Raw genomic sequence first — 26,376 nt, forward strand, 5'->3', positions numbered from 1 at the left:
ATCTATGAATTACAACCAATATTCTATCAAGTTATTTATACACAAAACATATTGCTCAGTTATATAAAAAATAATGTGCTCACATCAATGACTTAATTGTTCCTATTGGAAATTTTCAACTTTATAATTGAATATTCTATCCAAGGCACTCCACAGATCTTGCCCAAAATATGCTGCATGGAGTACATTTTTGTGTACTGGGTTTTTCTGAATGCAGTACCACATTCTTTGGCCAGTTATTTCAGTGTAGCACAAGGCAAGAGGCTCATTTTTGTTTTGCTGGAAACAAAATGTTGGGGTGGGGGAAGAGATAATCTCTGTTGTAGTGAAGGTCAATCTAAGGAACAGTGTCTCACTTTTCAATCAGGCACTATAGCTTTTCAATTTACATTTCACTGTCGCCTTTGCAGGTGTCCCCCATGCACTACTCTCCACATTTTGCTTCCTTTTCATCAGCATGTTTCAGTTCTGTTGAAAGGTCATCAACTTGAAAATCCTCTCTCCACAGATGCTGTCAGGCCTGCTGAATATTTCCTAATTTTCTGTTTTTATTAAAGCTAACATTATGTTTATTGCTTAGTGTCACTGAATGATCCTAAACAACTTTGCCAATTAGTTCAGCTATACTGAGGGCATGCAGCTGCAATGATAAAAAAAAAGGACTTTAAAGAGGAAAAGGAAGTTCGCAATGAATCAAGAGGCAGAATGAATGATTGCAATATCATTTGTAAAGAAATGGGATCCAATCATAAGAATGCACATTTGGGTGCCACATTTTGCTGCTGCACTCCAGTCATGTGCTAAATAACATAACGTGCTGAAAGGAATACACCTGATGAAGATTATTTTAAACTTATGGGAACAAAAAGACATAACAAGTGAGCTTTGAAAAGAGATGTAATAACACCCGTTTCTAAAGTGGTGCATCAAAGAAAGCCTTCAACTAACTCCTAAACAGATGAACTGGTTATTTACTTAATTAACAACCCCACAATGATGAGGTTTAAAAGATTATACTTTGTAGAAACTGTAGCTTTAAATTTAGGACAAATGAAGGGGATCATGTGACTAGTTCTGCAGTCAATCTGACAGCAAGACTAGGTGGTTTGATTGTTAGAGATCATAGGAAGGCTTAGGTGGCTTTATTGAGAAGGTGGTGTACGGTATTTACCCTTGGAGACAATGGTAGCAGTTTTACAATGAATAGGTCCTGAGTATTCCAAAGTCCCAGAATGATATTGTAGGTATAGAGATAAATACAGTTGTGCTATGAACCATAAGATTGAAAGGGATTTGGGAACAAGGATATCTAATTAGCACTTCTACCAGGATGCAAGGTTGTGTTTCATGTTATCACAGGAAGTCGACTGGGGGAAGCCATTTTTGAGATCAGGCTACAGGCTTCCCTACAGATCAATAAACATCAGACAGACAGCAAAAGGTCTGTAGAGAGAACAGGAGAACAGTTTGCTTGATATTGCAAACTAACACAGCCAGATGCAAAAGGGAGACACTCTCTAACCCAACCAAAAAAAACTTATCACAACAGATTTTACTGCTAGTGATGGATTTAAAAATGTCTCTAAAGGAAAGAGCCTGAAGACTACTTAGTGAAACTGGGATATGGGAACCCATTGGAAGCTGGGTGCAACTATTGTCTGTTTGCTATTAAGACTGCATTTCCATGGGGAGTGCAAAATGTAATATGCACAAAAGGAAATGTTCCTCTCTGTACTTTAAAGTAAGAGTTGTCTGCAAAAAAAGTGTTTAGTCAATAGTGTTGTTGGCCTTACTTTTATACAGTAAAAGTTTAAAGCATGAAATCTTATGCCACTCTTTTAGCTGGAAGTTTGAATCTTTTAAAACATCATCAGTCTCAACAGAGATCACAACGTGAGCTTGTTGTGCACAAACTATTGTTTTTCATGCACTACAACAGTGACAAAATTTCAAAATGTGCCTAATTGGATGGAAAGTGATTTGGGAGGTCATGGTATTATGACGTACTTAAATACATGTCAATTTGTAACAGGGAATGAGTCTGTGGTCAAATTAGGGAGAGGTCAGGGCAACAAAAGAAAAGAAATTGAGATGTGTTTGAGAGAATAGGTCAAGAGGTGTTTAGTTAGTGTCCTTGATCCAATTGTTGCTTTCATTCTGCTGACCGTTGTGTATTAGTAAAAAAATTCATTCTGCTGCACCACTAAGAGTTGCAAAACTTTGGACTTCCTTATTTCTTTGGTTTTGACTTTCTCTCGTGATCCTCATGTTTTAAAAGCTCAAGTTCACCATTTTCTTATGATTATTTCCTAATTTACTTTTTCTTTTAGTCTCATCAATGCTGTCGACTATGTTCTGTGCCATGGATTTTAGTCTTTTAGCTTAAATTAATTTGTATTGTTTAAAGATCAGTAACAGTCAGACAGTTACAAAAAAATGTGCCATTTGGATTCTTAAAATATTTTTTCCTATTCACACAACATGCAAGTTGCATAATAAGCTTTGGAAGGTGGAGGTAGACTAGAGAAAAGGTCATCATGCAAATGCAATGCAATGGGGCACAGGCAAAAACGCAAATAAAATCTTATAAAAATAAATGATTTCCAAATACATTTTCACTTCAAAACATAAAAAAATCATATTTACTTTGAGGTAGCTGCATCACTCCAGCACTCAAACCCGAAATTATGTCTCCTAATAAATACTCCTTTACTGGATATTTGGGTAGCCATTCCAGAATGGGAACAGAACTGAAGATGATTGACTTGGCCCTCTTGGCTGAGCAGCTTTGGAAAACAAAAATAAATAAAAGTTTTGTTGTTAAGTAAATGAAGCTCAGCTGAAATAGAAAAGCAGCAGGGCAGGTGGTGAGGTCAACGGTGCCCTAATAAATCTTCGACCAACTGTTTGAAATTTATTTCTAGTGGAAGGTGATATCATCTGTATTTTTGTTAGGTTATTGTAGTTGGCAAGCAGATTTCAGTTCTATTTCAAGATAAATATTGTAGGTAAAGTGGATTCGAGTGTGGAGGACCATGATGGCCAACAGTCCTGGTACAGAAGGTGCAGTGGAGGGTGGGGTGCAATACACAGCAGGAAAGAGTCAAACATCAGAACAGTGTGTTGGAACAAAGAAGTAGGTAGGGTCAGATAATGGATGGGCCGGAGTCTATTTTGAAATTAATGCTATAGAAATGAGAACTAATGGAGGTCAAAAGGAGACAGGATATGGTGAACAAATGGCATACAATTCAGTTCGATTGAACTTTCGACAAGGCCAGCTAAGAGGTAACAAAGCCATAGATCATTATTTTACTAGCAATACTTTGACATTAAGGCACAGGCAATCAAGCATTCAGGAATGAAAATAAGTGATATTGATAACAGAATATGTGGTTTAAAGCTTAGCTCAGGGTCAACCAGGAACAGATGTTTTACACGACAGGGGGTTCAGCATAAACAACCAGCCATTTAGGACAACAGACTTAAGTGCTAAGGCAAAGAAACTAAAGTTTCTAGGAACTAGATAAAAAGGATTTGGTGTATCCAATGTTCAAGCTGGAGAAAAGTTCTGGCTCACTTATAACTTGATGCGAGATAGTCAGACAGTGGGAGTCAAGAATGGTGAAATGCAAAATTCCCATCAAGTTGTGCAGCATGCGATTGCAGAATTGGGAATGTGTCACACAGGGATCAAACAGGTTGTGCACAAGCAGTGTTCCTTTTAAGGAGGTGCACGACTGTACAGCCAGGTACATGACAAATAGAAATTAGGGGACATGTTGGTGAGAGGTACAGCTCCAGTTAAAATACATTAAAGGATGTCTGGAAAAGTGCATGTAAGATCAATATCCCAAGAGATGCATAGAAAAAAGGAAAAGGGGCACAAGAATGGAATCACGGGGTACCCTGGAGGTATGATTGTACAGATGCAGAAGAAGCCACTGGAGTGGAAAAATTCACTATACTGTAACAGGTAAGAGTGCATAATTCAAACACATTCTGTGAATTGAGGTTTCAAACTGGTTAGGAAAGATACAGCCAACAGAATTCATTGTTTAGAAAGCAACAAAGAACTGTAATGCTTTATGCAGTACCAATATATACAAGTCAGAAGGCCCAAGTTTAGATTCCTTTTCAGCATTAAGTTGGTACTGTTTTTACCGATAACCTACAGTGCTACAGCTCAACTCAAAAGAACAGATCATTCAGTAAAAGCATTGAAGGTTAACAAATAGAAAGATAAAACCATTTTCCAGAGCTCAAGAAATTTGCATAACCTTGGCAAATAATCATAATGTATGCCAGAACTGACCCAATGTCCAAATGAGGGCTTATACTCACCAATACAAAATTCCAAATGACTCCAAGAAACAGCTGTGACTAAGTACTGCTTTGAGATGAGCCATAATTGTTGATTTCAAATATATCAGTCATGCTGCATTTCATCTGCTCATGTTTGCACATTACATTTCAGAACTTCACAGCATCAAGTTCAATATAATTTTGTCGCCCGAGACTTGCATGAGGTTTGCAGAGAAATTGAGGGCATCACTACATAATGATCTTGTACATAAACAGAATTAGAAAAGTCAGGTTTTTAAATTGTCCAAAAGAAGTTTGCTATACTTACAAAGAACAAAGAACATTACTGCACAGGAATAGGCCCTTCAGCCCTCCAAGCCTGCACCGAACATGCTGCTCGACTTAACTAAATCCCCCTACGCTTCCGGGGACCATATCCCTCTATTCCCATCTCATTCATGTCAAGACGCCCCTTAAAAGTCACTACCGTATCCGCTTACACTACCTCTCCCGGCAACGAGTTCCAGGCACCCACCACTCTCTGCAAAAAATCTGCCTCGTACATCTCTTTTAAAACTTGCCCCGTGCACCTTAAACCTCTGCCCCCCCAGTAATTGACTCTTCCACCCTGGGAAAAAGCTTCTGACTATCCACTCTGTCCATGCCTCTCATAATCTTGTAGACTTCTATCAGGTCTCCCCTCAACCTCCGTCGCTCCAGTGAGAACAAACCAAGTTTCTCCAACCTCTCCTCATAGCTAATGCCCTCCATACCAGGCAACATCCTGGTAAATCTTTTCTGTACCCTCCCCAAAGCCTCCACATCCTTCTGGTTGTGTGGTGACCAGAATTGAACACTATATTCCAAGTGCGGCCTAACTAAGGTTCTATAAAGCAGCAACATGACTTGCCAATTTTTAAACCCAATACCCCAGCCGATGAAGGCAAGCATGCCATATGCCTTCTTGACTACCTTCTCCACCTGCATTGCCACTTTGTGACCTGTGTACCTGCACACCCAGATCCCTTTGCCTATCAACACTCCTAAGGGTTCTGCCATTTACTGTACATTTCCTATCTATATTAGATCTTCCAAAATGCATTACCTCACATTTGTCCGGATTAAACTCCATCTGCCTGCCATTTCTCTGCCCAAGTCTCCAACTGATCTATATCCTGCTGGATCCTCTAGAACATAGAACAGTACAGAACAGGCCCTTCGGCCCACGATGTTGTGCCGAGCTTTATCTGAAACCAAGATCAAGCCTGGTGTGCTCCATGTGCCTATCCAATAACCGCTTAAATGTTCCTAAAGTGTCTGACTCCACTATCACTGCAGGCAGTCCATTCCACACCCCAACCACTCTCTGCGTAAAGAACCTACCTCCGATATCCTTCCTATATCTCCCACTACAAACCCTATAGTTATGCCCCCTTGTAATAGCTCCATCCACCCGAAGAAAGAGTCTTTGAACGTTCACTCTATCTATCCCCTTCATCATTTTATAAACCTCTATTAAGTCTCCCCTCAGCCTCCTCCGCTCCAGAGAGAACAGCCCTAGCTCCCTCAACCTTTCCTCATAAGACCTACCCTCCAAGCCAGGCAGCATCCTGGTAAATCTCCTCTGCACTCTTTCCAGCGCTTCCACATCCTTCTTATAGTGAGGTGACCAGAACTGCACACAATATTCCAAATGTGGTCTCACCAAGGTCCTGTACAGTTGCAGCATAACCCCACGGCTCTTAAACTCCAACCCCCTGTTAATAAAAGCTAACACACTATAGGCCTTCTTCACAGCTCTATCCACTTGACTGGCAACCTTTAGAGATCTGTGGATATGGACCCCAAGATCCCTCTGTTCCTCCACAGTCTTCAGAACCCTACCTTTGACCCTGTAATCCACATTTAAATTAGTCCTACCAAAATGAATCACCTCACATTTATCAGGGTTAAACTCCATTTGCCATTTTTCAGCCCAGCTTTGCATCCTATCTATGTCTCTTTGCAGCCTACAACAGCCCTCCACCTCATCCACTACTCCACCAATCTTGGTGTCATCAGCAAATTTACTGATCCACCCTTCAGCCCCCTCCTCTAAGTCATTAATAAAAATCAAAGAGCAGAGGACCAAGCACTGATCCCTGCGGCACTCCGCTAGCAACCTGCCTCCAATCCGAAAATTTTCCATCGACCACCACCCTCTGTCTTCGATCAGACAGCCAGTTACCTATCCAATCGGCCAACTTTCCCTCTGTCCCACACCTCCTCACTTTCATCATAAGCCGACCATGGGGGACCTTATCAAACGCCTTACTAAAATCCATGTATATGACATCAACTGCCCTACCTTCATCAACACACTTAGTTACCTCCTCAAAAAATTCTATCAAATTTGTGAGGCACGACTTGCCCTTCACGAATCCGTGCTGACTATCCCGGATTAATCCGCATCTTTCTAAATGGTCGTAAATCCCATCTCTAAGGACCTTTTCCATCAATTTACCAACCACCGAAGTAAGACTAACTGGTCTATAATTACCAGGGTCATTTCTAGTCCCTTTCTTAAACAGAGGAACAACATTCGCCATTCTCCAGTCCTCTGGCACCATCCCCGTGGACAGCGAGGACCCAAAGATCAAAGGCAAAGGCTCTGCAATCTCATCCCTTGCCTCCCAAAGAATCCTAGGATACATTTCATCAGGCCCAGGGCACTTATCGACCTTCAGTTTATTCAAAACTGCCAGGACATCCTCCCTCCGAACATCTATTTCCTCCAGCCTATTAGCCTATAACACCTTCTCTTCCTCAAAAACATGGCCCCTCTCCTTGGTGAACACTGAAGAAAAGTATTCATTCATCACCTCGCCTATCTCTACTGACTCCATACACAAGTTCCCACTACTGTCCTTGACCGGCCCTAACCTCACCCTGGTCATTCTTTTATTCCTCACACAAGAGTAAAAAGCCTTGGGGTTTTCCTTGATCCGACCCGCCAAGGACTTCTCGTGTCCCCTCCTAGCTCTCCTAAGCCCCTTTTTCAGCTCATTCCTTGCTAACTTGTAACCCTCAATCGAGCCATCTGAACCTTGTTTCCTCATCCCTACATAAGCTTCCCTCTTCCTTTTCACAAGACATTCCACCTCTTTCGTGAACCATGGTTCCCTCACTCGGCCATTTCCTCCCTGCCTGACAGGGACATACCTATCAAGGACATCCAGTATTTGTTCCTTGAAAAAGTTCCCCTTTTCATTAGTTCCTTTCTCTGACAGTTTCTGTTCCCAACTTATGCCCCCTAATTCTTGCCTAATCGCATCATAATTACCTCTCCCCCAATTGTAAACCTTGCCCTGCCGTACGGCCCTATCCCTCTCCATTGCAATAACAAAAGACACCGAATTGTGGTCACTATCTCCAAAGTGCTCTCCCACAACCAAATCTAACACTTATAGAACATAGAACATAGAACAGTACAGCACAGAACAGGCCCTTCGGCCCACGATGTTGTGCCGAGCTTTATCTGAAACCAAGATCAAGCTATCCCACTCACTATCATCCTGGTGTGCTCCATGTGCCTATCCAATAACCGCTTAAATGTTCCTAAAGTGTCTGACTCCACTATCACTGCAGGCAGTCCATTCCACACCCCAACCACTCTCTGCGTAATGAACCTACCTCTGATATCCGTCCTGTATCTCCCACCATGAACCCTATAGTTATGCCCCCTTGTAATAGCTCCATCCACCCGAGGAAATAGTCTTTGAACGTTCACTCTATCTATCCCCTTCATCATTTTATAAACCTCTATTAAGTCTCCCCTCAGCCTCCTCCGCTCCAGAGAGAACAGCCCTAGCTCCCTCAACCTTTCCTCATATGACCTACCCTCCAAACCAGGCAGCATCCTGGTAAATCTCCTCTGCACTCTTTCCAGCGCTTCCACATCCTTCTTATAGTGAGGTGACCAGAACTGCACACAATATTCCAAATGTGGTCTCACCAAGGTCCTGTACAGTTGCAGCATAACCCCACGGCTCTTAAACTCCAACCCCCTGTTAATAAAAGCTAACACACTATAGGCCTTCTTCACAGCTCTATCCACTTGACTGGCAACCTTTAGAGATCTGTGGATATGGACCCCAAGATCCCTCTGTTCCTCCACAGTCTTCAGAACCCTACCTTTGACCCTGTAATCCACATTTAAATTAGTCCTACCAAAATGAATCACCTCACATTTATCAGGGTTAAACTCCATTTGCCATTTTTCAGCCCAGCTTTGCATCCTATCTATGTCTCTTTGCAGCCTACAACAGCCCTCCACCTCATCCACTACTCCACCAATCTTGGTGTCATCAGCAAATTTACTGATCCACCCTTCAGTCCCCTCCTCTAAGTCATTAATAAAAATCACAAAGAGCAGAGGACCAAGCACTGATCCCTGCGGCACACCGCTAGCAACCTGCCTCCAATCCGAAAATTTTCCATCGACCACCACCCTCTGTCTTCGGTCAGACAGCCAGTTACCTATCCAATCGGCCAACTTTCCCTCTATCCCACACCTCCTCACTTTCATCATAAGCCGACCATGGGGGACCTTATCAAACGCCTTACTAAAATCCATGTATATGACATCAACTGCCCTACCTTCATCAACCCGGTTCATTTCCCAGTACCAAATCCAATGTGGCCTCACCTCTTGTCGGCCTATCCACATATTGTGTCAGGAAACCCTCCTGCACACTGCACAAAAACTGCCCCATCCGAACTATTTGACCTACAAAGGTTCCAATCAATATTTGGAAAGTTAAAGTCCCCCATGACAACTACCCTGTGACCCCCACACATATCCATAATCTGCTTAGCAATTTCTTCCTCCACATCTCTATTACTATTTGGGGGCCTATAGTAAACTCCTAACAACGTGACCGCTCCTTTCCTATTTCTAACCTCAGCCCATATTACCTCAGTGTGCAGATCCCCCTCGAAGTGCCTTTCCGCAGCCGTTAAACTATCCTTGATTAACAATGGCACTCCTCCACCTCTTTTACCAGCTTCCCTACACTTACTGAAACATCTATACCCCGGAACGTCCAACAACCATTCCTGTCCTTGTTCTACCCACGTTTCCGTAATGGCCACAACATCGTAGTCCCAAGTACCAATCCACGCCCCAAGTTCATCTACCGTGTTCCGGATGCTCCTTGCATTGAAGTAGACACACTTCAACCCACCTTCCTGTCTACCGGTACCCACCCTTGACCCTGATACCTTCCCCAATACCTCACCACCCTCACTGACTTCTGGACTACAACTCCTTTTCCCACTCCCCTGACAAATTAGTTTAAACCCCCCTGAAGAGCCGTAACAAATTTCCCTCCTAGGATATTGGTGCCCCTCTGGTTCAGGTGCACCCCGTCCTGTTTGTACAGGTCCCACCTTCCCCAGAATGTGTTCCAATTATCCACGTATCTGAAACTCTCCCTCCTACACCATCCCTGCAACCACATGTTTAACTGCACTCTCTCCGTTCCTCAACTCGCTATCACGTGGCACCGGCAATGTACCAGAGATGACCCCATGTTTTGTCTTGGCTCTCAGTTTCCAGCCCAGCTCCAGAAATTCCTGCTTTAAATCCCCGTCCCTTCTCTTACCTATGTCGTTGGTACCAATGTGTACCACGACTTGTGACTGTTTCCCCTCCCCCTTCAGAATCCGGAAAACACGGTCTGAGACGTCACGGACCTTGGCATCCGGTAGGCAACATACCATCCGTGAGTCTCTTTTGCTGCCACAGAACCTCCTATCTATCCCTCTAACTAACGAGTCCCCAATAACTATTGCCCTCCCGCTCTGCCCCTTACCCTCCCGAGCCACAGAGACGGACACAGTGCTGGAGATCCTATCACTGCGGCTCACCACTGGTATGTCATCCCCCTCAACCGTATCCAAAGCGGAATACTTGTTGCTAAGGGGAACGACCACCGGGGATCCCTGCACGGACTGCTTCCTCCCAGCCCCTCTCACCGTCACCCATCTGTTTTCATTCCTTGGAGTAACTGTATTCCTAAAGCTTCTGTCTATGGCCACCTCTGCGTCCCTAATGATCCTAAGTTCATTCAACTCCAGCTCCAGTTCCCTAACACGGTTTTGGAGGAGCTGCAGATGGGTGCACTTCCCACAGGTGTAATCAGCAGGGACACTGTCGTCGTCCCTCACCTCAAACATAGTGCAAGAGGAACATAGCACTGCCTGCACACCCATCCCCTCTAGATACCTTGCCAGTACCAGGTAGAAACAGCAAAAATGAATTAAACTCACCCCTGCTCGCCCTTTCTGCCTAAGCCCTGTGAGCCAAAGCCTTATAGCTCACACTCTGCTTCCCACTCACTCCCCTGACCGCTCCCGATGCTGCCCGCTGTATACTGCAGCCTACCTTTTATACTTCACGCGCTTAAAAAACCCTTCCCAGACTCCTTAGCAGCCCACTTCCAGTTTTCACTTTAAACTTAAAATACTACTGCAAAAGTAAAGGCCAAAAAAAACACACACTAGCTGACTAATTAAATAAATAAACAATTCAATTAATCTCTCACCAGCACTGCTGCCTCCAATCACTCCCTCTCAGCTTGCTCCAGTGGAACAATGAGGGGGAACATCCCAGGTAACTGACTTTTAAAGTTGGGGGGACACGTTTTCGTGCCCGAAACTTTACCCACCAGAGAACGATCTGTCCTCCCTCACCCTTCCCCCCGCCCCCCCCCCCCCTTGATGGTTCTCATCACTATCTGCAAATCCACCAACCTTTGTGCCATCCGCAAACTTAATCAATCCAGTTACATTTTCCTCCAAATCATTTATATATATTACAAACAGCAAAGGTCCCAGCACTGATCCCCGAGGAACACCACTTGTCACAACCCTCCATTTAGAAACGCACCCTTCCACTGCTACCCTCCGTCTTCTTTGACAGAGCCAGTTTTGTATCCACCTTGCCAGCTCACCTCTGATCCCATTGGCGACTTCACATTGCCAATTGGTACTTAGCTGCTTACAAAAATATGTATGCCATTTGGCAGCTGCTGTCTTACCTGAGACAAGAATATGCTGCAGTGTAGGAGAGAGAGACTGGTGAACCGGGGAAACACGTGACAGATGCAATTTGATGCCAATAAGTGAAATGTTGCATGTTGGAATGAACAACGTGTAGTATAGAATCACTACCGTGCAGAAGGAGCCATTCAGCCCATCAAGCCTGTAACTACACAATCCCACCCATGTCCTTTGCCTGTAAACCCACGTATTTACCCTGCTAGTCTTCTGACACAAAGGGCCCAATTTGACCATTTTCATTCTAAGTGCTGAATCTGGGCGCAATTCAGATCAGACTTAGAAATCTTCCCCCTGCCCCCCACCAGAGCACGATCTGGCCTCCCACCCTCTACCACCAGAGTTACATCTAACCCACCTCCTCCTCCCTTCCCCCAACCGGAGAATGATCCGGCCCGCCTCCCTTCACCCACCAAAGAACGATCTGTCCTCCCTCACCCTTCCCCCCCCCCCCCCAACCAGAGATACATCAGGCCTCCCTCCCCCCTCACCAGAGAACGATCAGGCCTCCCTCCCCCCTCACCAGAGAACGATCAGGCCTCCCTCCCCCCTCACCAGAGAACGATCAGGCCTCCCTCCCCCCTCACCAGAGAACGATCAGGCCTCCCTCCCCCCTCACCAGAGAACGATCAGGCCTCCCTCCCCCCTCACCAGAGAACGATCAGGCCTCCCTCCCCCCTCACCAGAGAACGATCAGGCCTCCCTCCCCCCTCACCAGAGAACGATCAGGCCTCCCTCCCCCCTCACCAGAGAACGATCAGGCCTCCCTCCCCCCTCACCAGAGAACGATCAGGCCTCCCTCCCCCCTCACCAGAGAACGATCAGGCCTCCCTCCCCCCTCACCAGAGAACGATCAGGCCTCCCTCCCCCCTCACCAGAGAACGATCAGGCCTCCCTCCCCCCTCACCAGAGAACGATCAGGCCTCCCTCCCCCCTCACCAGAGAACGATCAGGCCTCCCTCCCCCCTCACCAGAGAACGATCAGGCCTCCCTCCCCCCTCACCAGAGAACGATCAGGCCTCCCTCCCCCCTCACCAGAGAACGATCAGGCCTCCCTCCCCCCTCACCAGAGAACGATCAGGCCTCCCTCCCCCCTCACCAGAGAACGATCAGGCCTCCCTCCCCCCTCACCAGAGAACGATCAGGCCTCCCTCCCCCCTCACCAGAGAACGATCAGGCCTCCCTCCCCCCTCACCAGAGAACGATCAGGCCTCCCTCCCCCCTCACCAGAGAACGATCAGGCCTCCCTCCCCCCTCACCAGAGAACGATCAGGCCTCCCTCCCCCCTCACCAGAGAACGATCAGGCCTCCCTCCCCCCTCACCAGAGAACGATCAGGCCTCCCTCCCCCCTCACCAGAGAACGATCAGGCCTCCCTCCCCCCTCACCAGAGAACGATCAGGCCTCCCTCCCCCCTCACCAGAGAACGATCAGGCCTCCCTCCCCCCTCACCAGAGAACGATCAGGCCTCCCTCCCCCCTCACCAGAGAACGATCAGGCCTCCCTCCCCCCTCACCAGAGAACGATCAGGCCTCCCTCCCCCCTCACCAGAGAACGATCAGGCCTCCCTCCCCCCTCACCAGAGAATGATCAGGCCTCCCTCCCCCCTCACCAGAGAATGATCGGGCCTCCCTCTTCTTTCCCCCCCCCCACCACCAGAGATACATCTGACCTGCCTCCCTCCTCCCCCCACCTCGCCAGAGAATGATCTGATCTGACCCGCCTCCCCTCCCCCAATTTGAGTCAGAGCCGTTGGAAGTTCTGAACTTACCTCTTCAGAAGTTGGAGCACCCGAAACAGACCTTTGCCGAGCATATCCGTTTCGCGCCGAATCTGGACACGCGAACACGTTGGTAAGGGGGGAAATGCTGGTAAAGTTGGGCGGGCAGCCCATTAATTCAATTTAAATGCATGCAAATGCATGTAAATCGCCGTTGCACCTGTTTCGGGCACGAATAGGAGCGCGGCCATTTTTGGGCCTTGGTAAGGTGGGCGTTTGCACGGGCGCAGGCGTGGATCGCGTTAATGACCTCACCCCAACTTTACCACGTTTTCGTGCCCGAAAACGGGTGCAACACAATGGTAAAATCGGGCCCAAAGGGTCAATTTAGCATGGCCAATCAATTTTACCTGCACATCATTGAAATGTGGGAAGAAACTGGAGCACCCGGAAGGAAACCCACGCAGACACGGGGAGATCACCAATCTGTCCTGGATCCTCCACGCCAATGCTATTGTTAAGAAAGCCCACCAACACCTCTACTTTCTCAGGGAGCTAAGAAAATTCAGCATGTCCGCTACGACTCTCACCAACCTTTGAAGCTGCACCATTGAAAGCATCCTTTCTGGATATATGACAGCTTGGTACAGCTCCTGATCTGACCAAGACCACAAGAAACTACAAGAGGTTGTGACTGAAGCCCAGTCCATCATGTAAACCAGCCTCCTATCCATTGACTTGGTCTACACTTCCCACAGCCTCAGAAAAGCAGCCAGCATAATCAAGGACCTCACGCACCCCAGACATACTCTCTTCCACCTTCTCCTGTTGGAAAAAAGATACAAATGTCTGAGGTCACGTGCCAACAAGCTCAAGAACACCTTCCCTGCTGCCATTAGACTTTTAAATGGACCTACCTCATATTAAGTTGATCTTTCTCTACATCCTAGCTATGATTGTAATACTACATTCTGCACCCTCTCCTTTCCTTCTCTATTTAACAATATGCTTTGTCCGCATAGCGCACAAGAAACAATACTTATCACTGTATACCAATACATGTGACAATAATAAATCAAAATGTGCAAACTCCACCAGTCACCTGAGGCTAGAATTGAACTCTGGTCCCTGACGCTGTGAGGCAGCAGTGCTAACCACCATGCCACCCATTCGGTTCAACAGTTTCAGATCACAACCTTTGCCCCCATTTTATTTAATGCCTTTTGGTTGGCAGCCATTGGAGATGACTCTGCTTTCCCATTTACAGCCCCGCTAGATACGTCTTTTATCTCTTTACTGTCCCATTACCTCCCCATTTTGCTTTGTACCATCATTCTTTTTTTGTCATTTAATCTCTCCTCTCTTCAACCCTATCCCTGACCTTTAATTATATCCTTCCCTATCCCTGCCTCGACATTTGCTTCAAAACTGCCATATTTCTAACTGCTTCCAATTCCAACGAAATGTCATCAACCCAAAACATTAACTCAGTTTCTTTTTTCAGAGATGCTACCTGGCTTGCGGAGTATTTCGAGCAATTTTTGTTTTCGTTTCTAGACTATATTTTCTTCCCAATTGAGAGCAGCAGGGCAAATGAGGAGAAAATAATAAACATTTCAAAATATTTAATTCGCTACCTTTCTTCCAATAACTGCATATTTAAATTTACTTCAACGATACTCAAAGGCCAACTTGCAAAAATTGCAGGAAAATAAAAGTTATTCTTCTGGTTGCTTGAAGTGATTCAATAAATTATATTGCGAACTTCATTTTAGGACTATATTGTGGGAAAAATTTGTTCCAGAGAAGCATTTATGTTGGAGTTTATAGCTGTGCAATAAATTTTGAACACCTAATGCTACTGTTCATTAGCACAGTGCTCACATGCATTGATTTTTCAACTAAAAATCTAGTACCCAATTCCCAGAAGGCTTGACTTACCTTATGCTGAGCATGGATGGAAATTTATAGACAGACCTTCAAAAAGTCACTGGAGGTCAGATTTTCAAAGTTGACACACACACCACACACACAATTGATCTATACAATTAAAGGAGAACATTTTTTCCCTAATCCATTACCTCAGAAGCTAAAATTTGCCTAGCTCTAAAACACTGCAAGATCAAGGCTAATCAGATATACAGAATAATAGATAGCTGGCAAAGATTTGAAGATCACAATTTGATTGTGGAATAAAATGGGACAGAGTATCAATTATTTTATAAAATCAGGCAAACCCTAAGGTTATAATCTTGATATCTAGTTTCCATTACTCTATAACATAGGTACAAAATAGCTTTGTACTTCATCAGTATAATCTAAAGGGAATAATTTGAGGTGGTATCCTAGGAGTGTTAAGTTCACAAATCTTTGAAGATGACAGTGAAAATGATCAAGTGGATGGGATATCTGATTACGTAAAGAGGGTCACCAAATACAAAAACAAGGAAGTCATACTAAACTTTTACAAAGCACTGCTTAGGTTTCAGTTGGAATAGTAGGTACATTTCTGGACAGCACATTGTATAAAATGTGTCAAGGTTTTGGAGAGAGTACAGAAGAGGTTTACCAGGATGATAACAGGGATAAAGATTTGAGAAACTGAGATAGATAAGGTTAAAGGAAGATGTAGAGATATTCCAAAAGATATGGGGCTTTGGCAGTTGCCTCTACCTTGTTTCTTCTGGCAAATAAGTTTTTGAAATTATTTGACACACATGGTTGTTAGAATCAGGAACACAACCTTAAAGGGTTGTGGAATCAAGTTTCATTTAAGTTTTCAAAAAGCGATTAGACATGTATTTGAAGAGAACTAACTTGCAAGTTCATGGGTGGACAGGGGAGCTGGGGCATGTGCTAAGAGACCTCTCTTTGTGTTGCAAGATTCTATAGTTCTACGCCAAATTGTAAGGAGTTAATATCTGATGTGCCAAGTGCAAATGGTATTGATTAATCTAATCCACATTGAACTCAGTTCAGATGAACATAGGATCTTCATGGCTCATTATCACAGAATTAACTAATTAGCCATTTGGGGAGCCAGCATGAAAACTCTCAAAAGTGAAAGGTAATTCCATGAAGTGTCAAATTTTCCTTTAAGATGATTATGGAAAATTAGGTTCTCCTTCCAAAGTGACACTTGGTTATTTAGGATGGCATATGGACGATGGAACTAGTTACCGGAAATAATAACTGAATACTGTAAAGAAAATTGCTTTTGCTGTTGAGGCACAGACACAACATCAGAATAGGGAACATTGAACATGCACAGAACCAACTCCCCTTATTGTATCATAACAAAAATATTTGAACATGCCTTCCCACAAGATAATATTTATCAGCAGAGTTTAGTGAAAGTCACACAACATGGGGAATTCATGCCAGATTACCCTGCACTGCAACTTCCACATTGCATTTCCCACTTGGGGAAGAGGATGGGAGGAGAAAATTTGATCAACTGAAGGCAAATCAACTACTATACAGCTGGCAGCCAACTACAAAGCAGGTCACTTGTTTGGACAGTGATGGAAGTGGCTGCAGAAGGAGGGCAAGAGATTAAATACTTCAGAATAAAACAAAATAAATCAAGAGAAACTTTATCGCAAGTAAAAACAAGTGCTGGAGAAACTCAGCAGGTCTAGCAGCATTTTGGAAAGAGAAACAGAATTAACGCTGAGTCCAATATGGGGCTTCATCAAAATCCAGTTCTTAAGAGTTAAATTGGACTTGAAGCATTAACCATTTCTCTCTTCCTAGAGATTCTGCCAAACCTGTTGTTTTTCCAGCCCTTTCATTTTTAGTTCAGCCTTCACAGCATTTTGCTTTTATGTCATCACAAGTAGTCTTGCTTCAGTTTGTAATGTTGAAGCTTTCATAAAATAGCAACTTACAAAACATACCGAAAATACTGCAGCAACTTGGCGCTTCTAGACGGCTTCAGTTTCTCCTTCCTATGTAGATGGGCTTGAAAAGATTCCAGATTATAAACTGGGCGGCTGACATTGTACTTTGGGAGACTCATTTCAGAAACCTCCATACCGGAAATAAAGTTTTTAATCAAATTGTGTAGAAGAAGTTGCAAGTGTTGTTTTCAGCGAGTCAACTATAAGAAAGCAGACAATGGAATTAGATTGCGATTTGAAATTGAAACAGATTGTAGAGACTAATTCTCCCACTTTCAAGGTACGGATGCTTTTATTGCGCGAGATACCACAATGAGGAAGCCCTGAACCACAATGGTGATTTATTAAATGAAAGTTAAACTTAAGAACTTGTATACAGTTTTAAGTTTATTCATTGGTGTCACAAGTAGGCTTACTTTAACACTGCGACAAAGTTACTGTAAAAATCCCTTAGTCGCCACACTCAGTGCCAGTTTGAATACACGGAGGGAGAATTTAGCCTAACCAGCACATCTTTCAGACAGTGGGAGGAAACCCGTGCAGATACAGGGAGAACATGCAGACTTTGCACAGACAGTTTCCCAAGCCAGGAATCGAACCCGGGTCCCTGGTGCTATGAGGCAGCAGTGCTAACCACTGTGCCGTCAGTCTGTTCCCACCGACTCCCAAGCTCAAACTGAAGGTTCCCTCCTACCAAGGCCCACGGCCTAACACCTGATAGGCGGTTTGCACGCTTCTTCCTGATGAGCCCTGGGAGTCACGTGACTCAAGCACCCACCCCCTTAAAGGGGCCACTCTACCACAGGTGTTGATTAGCTTGGCTGCATAACTGACATGCATTAAAGTGATTTAAATTGCCTGCAGATGGCTCCGCCAGTTTACACTCAAGAGTTTGAAGGGAAAAAAAGCACAAACTTCAGACTAACTATTTTTATAGACTAGACCGACCCCCACTCCTCAGGATATCCCCAATGGTATTCCGCCACTCCCCCTGACCCAATGCTTCCAACGCCCAAAGCGTCACACTACCTCACCGCCCAAAACTCTGAAGTGCTAGGCCCACCACCCACCCTATCCCTGTACATTTATCATGGCTAATCCATCTAACCGACACCTCTTCAGATATTAAAGGGATAATTTAACATGACTAACCCACCCAACTTTGACTGAGCTAAACTTTGGATCACGTATCTACATCTTCACCAGTGACTAGTGGGGTACTGCAGGGATTGGTGCTGCGATCCCAGCTATTCACAATATACATTAGTGATTTAGATGAGGGAACTAAATGTAACATCCCCAAATTTGCAGATGGCACAAAGCTGGAGGTGCAGGGGTGAGCTGTGCAAAGAATACAGAGGTACTTCAGTGTGCTTTGGACAAGCTGAATGAGTTGGCAAATGCATGGCAGATGTACAATGTAAATATTTGAGGGGTTATCGACTTGGGTAGCAAAATCAGGAAGGCAAATTATCTGAATGGTTATAAATTGAGAGGGGGCAATGTACAATGAGACCTGGGTATCCTTGTACACCAGCTGCTGAAGCATACAGGTGCAACAGACAGTAAAGGCTGCAAATGGAATGTTGGCCTTTATAGCGAGAGGATTCCAATACAGGAGCAAGGATGTCTTGCTGCAATTATGCAGGGCTTTGGCGAGACCACACCTGGAAGTGCAGCAAAGGTTTACCAGGCTGATTCCTGGGATGGCAGGACTGACATATGAGGAGAGATCGAGTCAGTTAAGATTATATTCACTGGAGTTCAGAAGAGGGGTGATCTCATAGAAACCTATTAAATTCCAACAGGATTAGACAGGGTAGATATAGGAAGGATGTTCTGATGGTGGGGGTATCCAGAACCATAGTTCACAGTCTGAAGATACAGGGTTGAACATTTATGACTGGTGAGGATAAATTTCTTCACCCAGAGAGTGGTAAGTCTGTGGAATTCACTACCACATAAAATAGTTGCGGCCAAAACATTGTACGTTTTCAAGAAGGAGTTAGGTACAATTCTTAGGGCAAAAGAGATCAAAGGATATGGGGTATGGGAGGGTTGGGGGGGGGGGGGGGTAAGAGAGAGGCAGGAACAGGCTTGAGGGAAGTTCATTATATGGCATTTAAACAGGCTGAAGGGGATAAGCAAGAGGCCAGAGTCAGAGGAATACAGCTCCAGTTGGGAGGCCAGGTATGTTCAGTGCTGGAGAAAGAGAAATTGAGGCACAAAATCAAAGGGATATTTAAAAACAAGGATAAGAACTTTGGATTTGAAGTGTTGGAAGGACCAACTAACCAGACAGGAAAAGGAAACTGGGGAAAGGAGCAATTAAAAGCTAGGCGAGAGATTGGTTTTAAGGAGGACTCTTTTTAGAGTCAAAGGAAGTAGAAGTTGAATTTTAGGGAGAGTTTCAGAGTGTCTCAAAATGTTTTACAGCCAAATTATACACAGCAAGGTTCCATAAACAACAGCGAGAGAATAATACGTTTTATTAGCTTTGATTGAGGAATAAATGATTGCTTGGACAATGATGAGTCGAAGGGAAGAGGAATGCAAAGCAGATTAGAGTCAGAGGAAAATTAACGCCTTTGTGTAGGAAGTGGTGTGTGCCACACAAAGAAAATTGTTTGAGTGATAGAGAGAGGCAGGAAAAGAATTAATCGCAATGACAAGAATATTAAATGAAAGTTATTGAGGCACCAGGAGAAAGTACTAGATGAGTGGGACAAGTTAGAGTTTATTCAGTTTTGCATAAAGTGAAACTTACAGAGGATGAAAGGTTGACCAGGGGAAACATTGACAGTGGAGTCTAGAAGTGACAAAAGTGAAGGTGTTTCAGGGATAAATAGGCAACATTACTGATGCAAGAATGGATGGCTTTATGTTTGAACACAAAACTGGGGTTGGGGCAAGTTTGGTTCAGGGTTGAATAAACACTGATATGCAACTAGAGACTGTGGTTTGGCACGAGGCTGAATATTCAGCAATACCTATCAAAACAAAATACTAAGCCTGTATGAACATGCACTTGTTGATCTTGACAGAATTGTTGCTCAGCCAAAGCAACAAGTTTCACATTAAGTCAAAAAAAAACAAGGACCTCAAAAGCAAAAATGTTAAGAACCTCTAGGATAGAGGACTGAAAGTAAACTTGATTAGACTGCTGATCATTAACACTGGTTATCATCCAGCAACTGTTAAAAACAAATTCCATTACTGTCAACTTAAGTGAAGGCTTATTAAACATTTTCTCCATTAGAAAGTAATAAATTCTGTCAACATAAATTTAGCAAGAAGTTACTTCAGCAAAACCCATCTCTAATTAGTTCCGTCTGTTCGGCCTCAAATTGAACCCAGATACCAAAATATTAAAATACCTGCAAAGTTCAAGGCTATATAGAGTGTGATGATAGTAGTGCAAATATATATCTAGTTTATGTTTAAAGGGGAATGTTTAAAAATTCAGCGTTATTCTACAGGTCATCCGTGTGTCTGGTGGGAATGCAGCTCAGATGCTGGGAGAGCAGGATAATTATTCATTTTAACCTTGCAGGTAGTTAAGTAGAGTTAATGGACTTTTCTTCACTTAAGTTCCCCTGGTATTTCTGATTAGAGTGATTAGCAGGGTCACATGATGATGTGGTTTATGTGCAGTCCTGGGCCTGTAGCAGAGAGAAGAGGCTTTTGCAGTTCTAACTGGGAATTGTTTGAAGACAGAGATTTCTGCAAGCTGCTCTAAACTCATTTTCTGTCCGAAAGCTGCAAAACAGACTACAGTCATTATAGCATATTTAGGGTTGCTAACTGTATTTAAAGTGACATTTAAGTCTGTAAGAGTTGAGGGCTGCACAGTGGCTAGTACTGCTGTCTCACAGCGTCAAGGACCCAGGTTCAATTCTGGCCTCGGGTCACTTTCTGTCTGAAGTTTGCACATTCTCCCAGTGTCTGTGTGGGTTTCCTCCAGGTGCTTTGGCTTCCTCCCACACTCCTGAAAAGAGAAAATACTACCTAGAAAGGTATGCACACTGCATAAAGTTTAAAACTTGTATATATTCACATTTAGGAATGGATTCGGGCTAAATTAGTTCAGGAAATTCTCCCTGGCCCTTGCTAGGGTACAGTTCTACAGTCTGCACCTTTTCTGGTACTTTTATAAATGATCTTGACAAGCCATAACAAGGTGAATATGAGTAGACTATAGACCATGCGTAGGTCACTGGTGAGCCCAGTTTTATCCTCACCCCTTCCAGGAAAAAAGAAGTGATCTGGAGCAGAAACACAACGTGATTTTCTTTTCCTTCCCTGGGTGTCTTTCGGCGCGGATGTGGCTGTTGTTCCCCCACTACTATCTGGCTAAAATCAGCAAATGTGAGAATCATCTTGAAGACGAAAACAACTCAACAATGGAAAAAGATTTCAAAGTAGCTTTCAACACGCACTTGGATCTTACAATGGTCGGCAAAAATTTTAATTCCATCTTAGGCACAGAAAATTAATCCTTACAAAGTAACACATTGTAGATTCAGTAAAGGCAAAGTTAGTGGGGCAGAAATAAAATGCTGCAACAAACCAGATAAAGGGAAAAAAAAACTATACCAGAAACACTGCAGTCCACAACACTGGCATATAACCCCATAAATCCTTTGCTGCTTCCAACATCAGCTAGTCCTTCTCGGCTCCTTTCACTTCAGGCACCAAACCCTTGCCCTGCTCTCAGCCCTAAGATTTCTGCCCTGTCACCTCCCTTCCTTTACTCGTTATTTTAGATTCCCCAAATTCTTTTATTTTCCCCTGTTAAAGTAATTCCCAAGTCCCCAATTACTTGGATATTTATTTTTTCAAATACCCTTGACTTACTAGTATCGAACTTCTGATCAGTTAAAAGTAATTGCAGAGTAATGAAAGTCGCTCAAATAGAACCAGACAATTGGAAAGAGACTCAATGGTTCACAAATTTAACCATCGACATAGAAGCTAAAATTGTTTTTCCACTTTCTACACATTTATTTGTTGAAAACTAACCTCTTACATAACCCCTTGTAGATAGATGTATATGGTGACTGATCAATGTCACTCTTCAATTAAAAATTAGTAATTTCTCTGTGCATCTTTTTTTCTATTTTTGCAGAATCACAATGGTCATTTGGACAGTCATGCCTGCGCTAGTATCTCTGAAGGAGCAATTTAGCTCCCTGTAGCTATGCACATTCTTCCTTTTCAGATATATAATTTTTAATGGTTAACAAATTTGATTATGTTGAAACATTAATATATAATCTGTTTCAGAACTCTGCCAACTTGTGCAAATAATAGACATGAATCATCAATGTCTCATGAACAGTGACTCCTATAAGAATCACTCCTTGCTCAATACGTTTCTGCTAGTGAAATGGTAGCCTAACCATTGAATAGTTCCTCAGCATCGAGATGACTCACTTCCACTCAGTTTCGATGAGCTTCAACATGGCTGATAAATGCAATGCATGATCTGCAGACTCTGCCAAATGCAGGGCAGGTGGTGCTTGAAGGGCCAGGTAGTATGAATGTTTGTGCGCTCACTCTTATGCATGTTCCTCATTCAAGTCTTTCCACACGTTAGACGCCTTCCTTAGTCAACTGCCTCCATTTTGGTCGGTCACAAGTCAATGAGACTCATGAGTTGGCAAGAATGTTTGATTTCAAGGGCTGCTTTGAGGACATCCCTAATACATTTCCACTGTCCTCCTGGAAGTCTGCTGCTGCAAACAAGTCCCGAGTAGAACAGCTGTCAGAAGAGGAGTCTGGTATCAGGCATGATAGGTTCTGGCCAACAGACCAGATTTTGAATGACTAGCCCTCGATGCTGTGCCCATTGACTTGGGTGGGGACACTGCAGTTGGACTGCCTTTCTTGCCATTGAATTTGGAGGAGCTTGCACAGGAAAGTGCGATGGAAAGTGTCATTGAGTAGTACTTACTCAGCAAGAACCTGTTCACTGACACAAGTTTGGCTTCTGCCAGGGCCACTCAGCTCCTGACATCATTGGTCCAAGCATGAAGAGGTGAGGTGACAGTGACTGCCCTTGACATCAAGGCAGTATTTGACCAAGTGTCGCATGTAGATGCCCAAGCAAAACTGAAGGACGATGGTTGTGGTTGTTGGAGGTCAATCACTGCAGGAATTAGTGTCCTAAGCCCAATCACCTTCAGCTGTTTCATCAATGACCTTCCCTCCATCACAAGGTCAGAAGTAGGGATGTTCATGGATGAGTGCACAATGTTCAGGACCATTCACAACTCCTCAGATACTGACGCAGTTCCTGTCCATATGCAGCAGGATCTGAACATTATTCAGGATTATGTTGATAGTGGCAAATAACATTTGCACCACACAAGTGCTGGGCAATGGCCAACCCAAACGAGAGATAATTTAACCATCACCCCATGACATTCAATCCCCCACTATTATCATGGGAGGATACCATTTACTAGAAATTGAACTGGCCCAGCCATTTAAATATTGTAGCTACAAGAGCAGATCAGAAGCTGGGAATTCTGTAGAGAGTGACTCACTTGTGTTATGGTTCAGGTTAGAAACCCCAAAGTGTTTGATGAAACCCGCCTGAATCATAAGTTTTGCATCTTGAATTTGGCCAAGATGAGCATGAGACGTTTCACTTCAGGTGTAATTCAAGTTACCCACTAGGGAGCTTTTATCAAAGTTTATTTAAGAATTTAGTTAACACGTGTAAGAAAATTAGCAAGAACTTTTATCAATTACAAAGAAACAAAACCACCACCATAAGGTACAACTCTGAATGAACATCTCTAATGTGTTCCAAACCCCTTTAAACACATTTATCACTACACAGGCTAAAGCTCACTTAATACTGAAATCCAGTTCCCTGGGTTGAATGCTGATTTCAAATTATCTTGAAAACTCGGAACCACTTGTAATCTTCAAAATACCAAAACATAGATTCTTTACTGCAGGATGCCAAACAAGACGTGTTTTCAGCTAACTGGTAAAACTTTTGAAATAAAAACAGTGAGAGAGACTTCTTTCACTACAGCCAAAACAAAACTAAAAACCCTTGTCACCTGACTGGCACAGTTTTTTTTTTGCTCCTCCCACCAATGTCATCATGATTTTAAAAACTCTCTTAAAAGAGACACTAAGATCACAGTTGCCTCCCCAAAGCCTGCCCACCATCTACAAGGCACAAATCAGGAACGTGATCAAATACTCTCCACTTTCCTGGATGAATGCAGCTCCAAGACTCAAGAAGCTCAACACCATTTAGGACAAAAGTAGCCCACTTGATTGGCACCCCATCCACCACCTGCAACATTCACTCCCTCCACCACTAATGCATAATGGCAGCAATGCATACCATCTACAGGATGCACTGCAGCAACTCATCAAGATTCTTTTGCCAGCAACTTCCAAACCTCCGACCTCTAATCACTGGATGGTTGCATGCTCTCTATGATGCCGCGACTTCAATCGCTGAGTTCCCAATTTAAGTCTGTTTTGGATACCTTCCCAAATGAACCTGCAACCATTTTTGGCCGGTCACAAACCAAGGACTCCCATGGAGTTGGCCTCTTTTTAGGTCAAACCAAATAAACAAACTCAGATTAAGTCAGGACAAAGTAAAAGGGGCAGCTCCCCAAAAGGAGGGGGAACAGCCCGAACAGAAATCAAAGTACAAAGGAAACTTAAAAACATCAAATTAAAATGTGATTGTCAGGGTCAATAACGCACCCCAACCCCTGCGGTGCCCAACAGGCGCGGAAGGCGTCAACCGCGCCCGTGGACACCGCATGCTCCCTCTCCAGGGACACCCGGCCGCGAACGTAGCCGCGGTAGAGGGGCAGACAGTCAGGATGGACGGCCCCCTCGATCGCCCGCTGCCTGGACCGGTAAATGGCACGTTTCGCCAGGCCCAGGAGCAGGTTCATGAGGAGGTCACCATCCCCACCCCCCCCCCTCTCTCTGCACCGGGTGTCCGTAGATCAGGAGCGTGGGACTGAAGTGCAAGGATGTTTGATCTCCCCAGGGATGTTTTGAGGACATCAGAATAGAACAGTTGCTAGATGAGTTTGGTGTCAGGCATGCGAACGACATATTCTGCCCAATGTGGCTGGTTTTGAGTGATCAGCACCTTGATGCTGGACATGTTGGTTTGGGAGTGGACACTGCTGTGGGACTGTTTTTCCTGCCACCAAATTTGTAGGATCTTGCAAAGATACAACTGGTGGCACTTTTTCAGTGTTACGAGGTGTCCACTGCTATTAAGCAAGCAGGGAATGATGAGCTTTGCAGGGAATGGCGAGCAGTCCATCAACACCAATCGACATCCATATAAATGCACCTTGCAGCGGGCAATCAGACGCAGGAATCTGAGCTGGTGTTTCCTATAAGCAGATCCTTCCACCTCATCCCCGTAGCAGAGGGCTGCCAGGCTCCCACAATTTACTCTAATCACCATTCATCCTGAAGGTCATCTATTTTTCTGGAGTTACTACTCAGATTGTGGAAGTTTACACTTCCCACAGAATGACTCGTAATCTATTTTTGGGAGGGATCAATACAAGGGTGGAGAAAGAGATATTCAACATTGGAGATCTGCTGATGAAATTAAATCATACTAAATACAGTATTAAACAAGAGTATGGAAAAGGCCAGAGGTGCAGTTTTGACTTGCAGGAGGGGGAAACAACGAGCAGGAAAGTCAGAGTGGAAGATTCCATAAAAAGTGGGATCAGTTATTTTCAGAATGTCTCGAATGTGGGGGGAATGTCTTGAGTTGGAGATTCAGTAGCAAAAGGAAGAGTTAGGGAGCAGGAAAGGCCATCCCAAAATGGTGTTGAGATAGAGAATCAGCCATGATCTTGTTGAATGGCAGAGCAGGCTCGAAGGGCCAAATGGTCTACTCCTGCTCCAAGTTGCTAGACAAGTTTTTAGTCAGACAGGTAAATGTCAAATAAAGTCTAACATAGCAAGATGAGAAAGAATGTATATTGGGAAACAAGGGATTCCTTGGTGAGAGGTGGGGGGGGGGGGGCGGCGGCGGGGGAAGAGGAGAGAGAGTGATGGGACTCAAAAAAACAAAATATGAAAAGCAGATTTGACATAGATCATAAAAATTATGAAGGGCTTTAATAAGTTTACTTCCCAATCTATGTTGAGCCAAATGACAAGATGTTAATGGGGAAGGGCCACTGTAGAAAGTACAACCTGGAAGTGCATTGTAAATGCAAAACTTTCAATATTAGATATAAAATCAATGACTGGCAGTTAGCGCTTGATAATAGTAGACGTCATGCTGCCTTGGTCGACAAATTTGCTTTTCAACCATTCTGTA

At 44.0% G+C, this 26,376-nt stretch overlaps 1 protein-coding gene across 5 annotated transcripts in view; it reads right to left on the reverse strand.

Moving 5' to 3' along the window:
* slc26a5 (solute carrier family 26 member 5) overlaps nt 1–26,376 on the reverse strand; it is a 70,066-nt gene that overhangs the window by 40,525 nt on the left and 3,165 nt on the right. For 2 of the 5 annotated variants that reach the window (XM_078235629.1, XM_078235628.1), the window contains exons 2-3: nt 17,025–17,227; nt 2,647–2,786 (exon numbers count right to left, since the gene is read on the reverse strand). In XM_078235629.1, the coding sequence (XP_078091755.1) occupies nt 2,647–2,786; nt 17,025–17,161 (277 nt within the window). In that variant the 5' untranslated portion in view covers nt 17,162–17,227. Of the gene's footprint in view, nt 1–2,646; nt 2,787–17,015; nt 17,228–26,376 lie in introns of those variants that run through there. The other 3 variants (XM_078235627.1, XM_078235626.1, XM_078235630.1) reach the window with 2 other exon arrangements.

Source organism: Mustelus asterias, chromosome 19, assembly GCF_964213995.1.
Source record: "Mustelus asterias chromosome 19, sMusAst1.hap1.1, whole genome shotgun sequence".
Taxonomy (NCBI): Eukaryota; Metazoa; Chordata; class Chondrichthyes; order Carcharhiniformes; family Triakidae; genus Mustelus; species Mustelus asterias.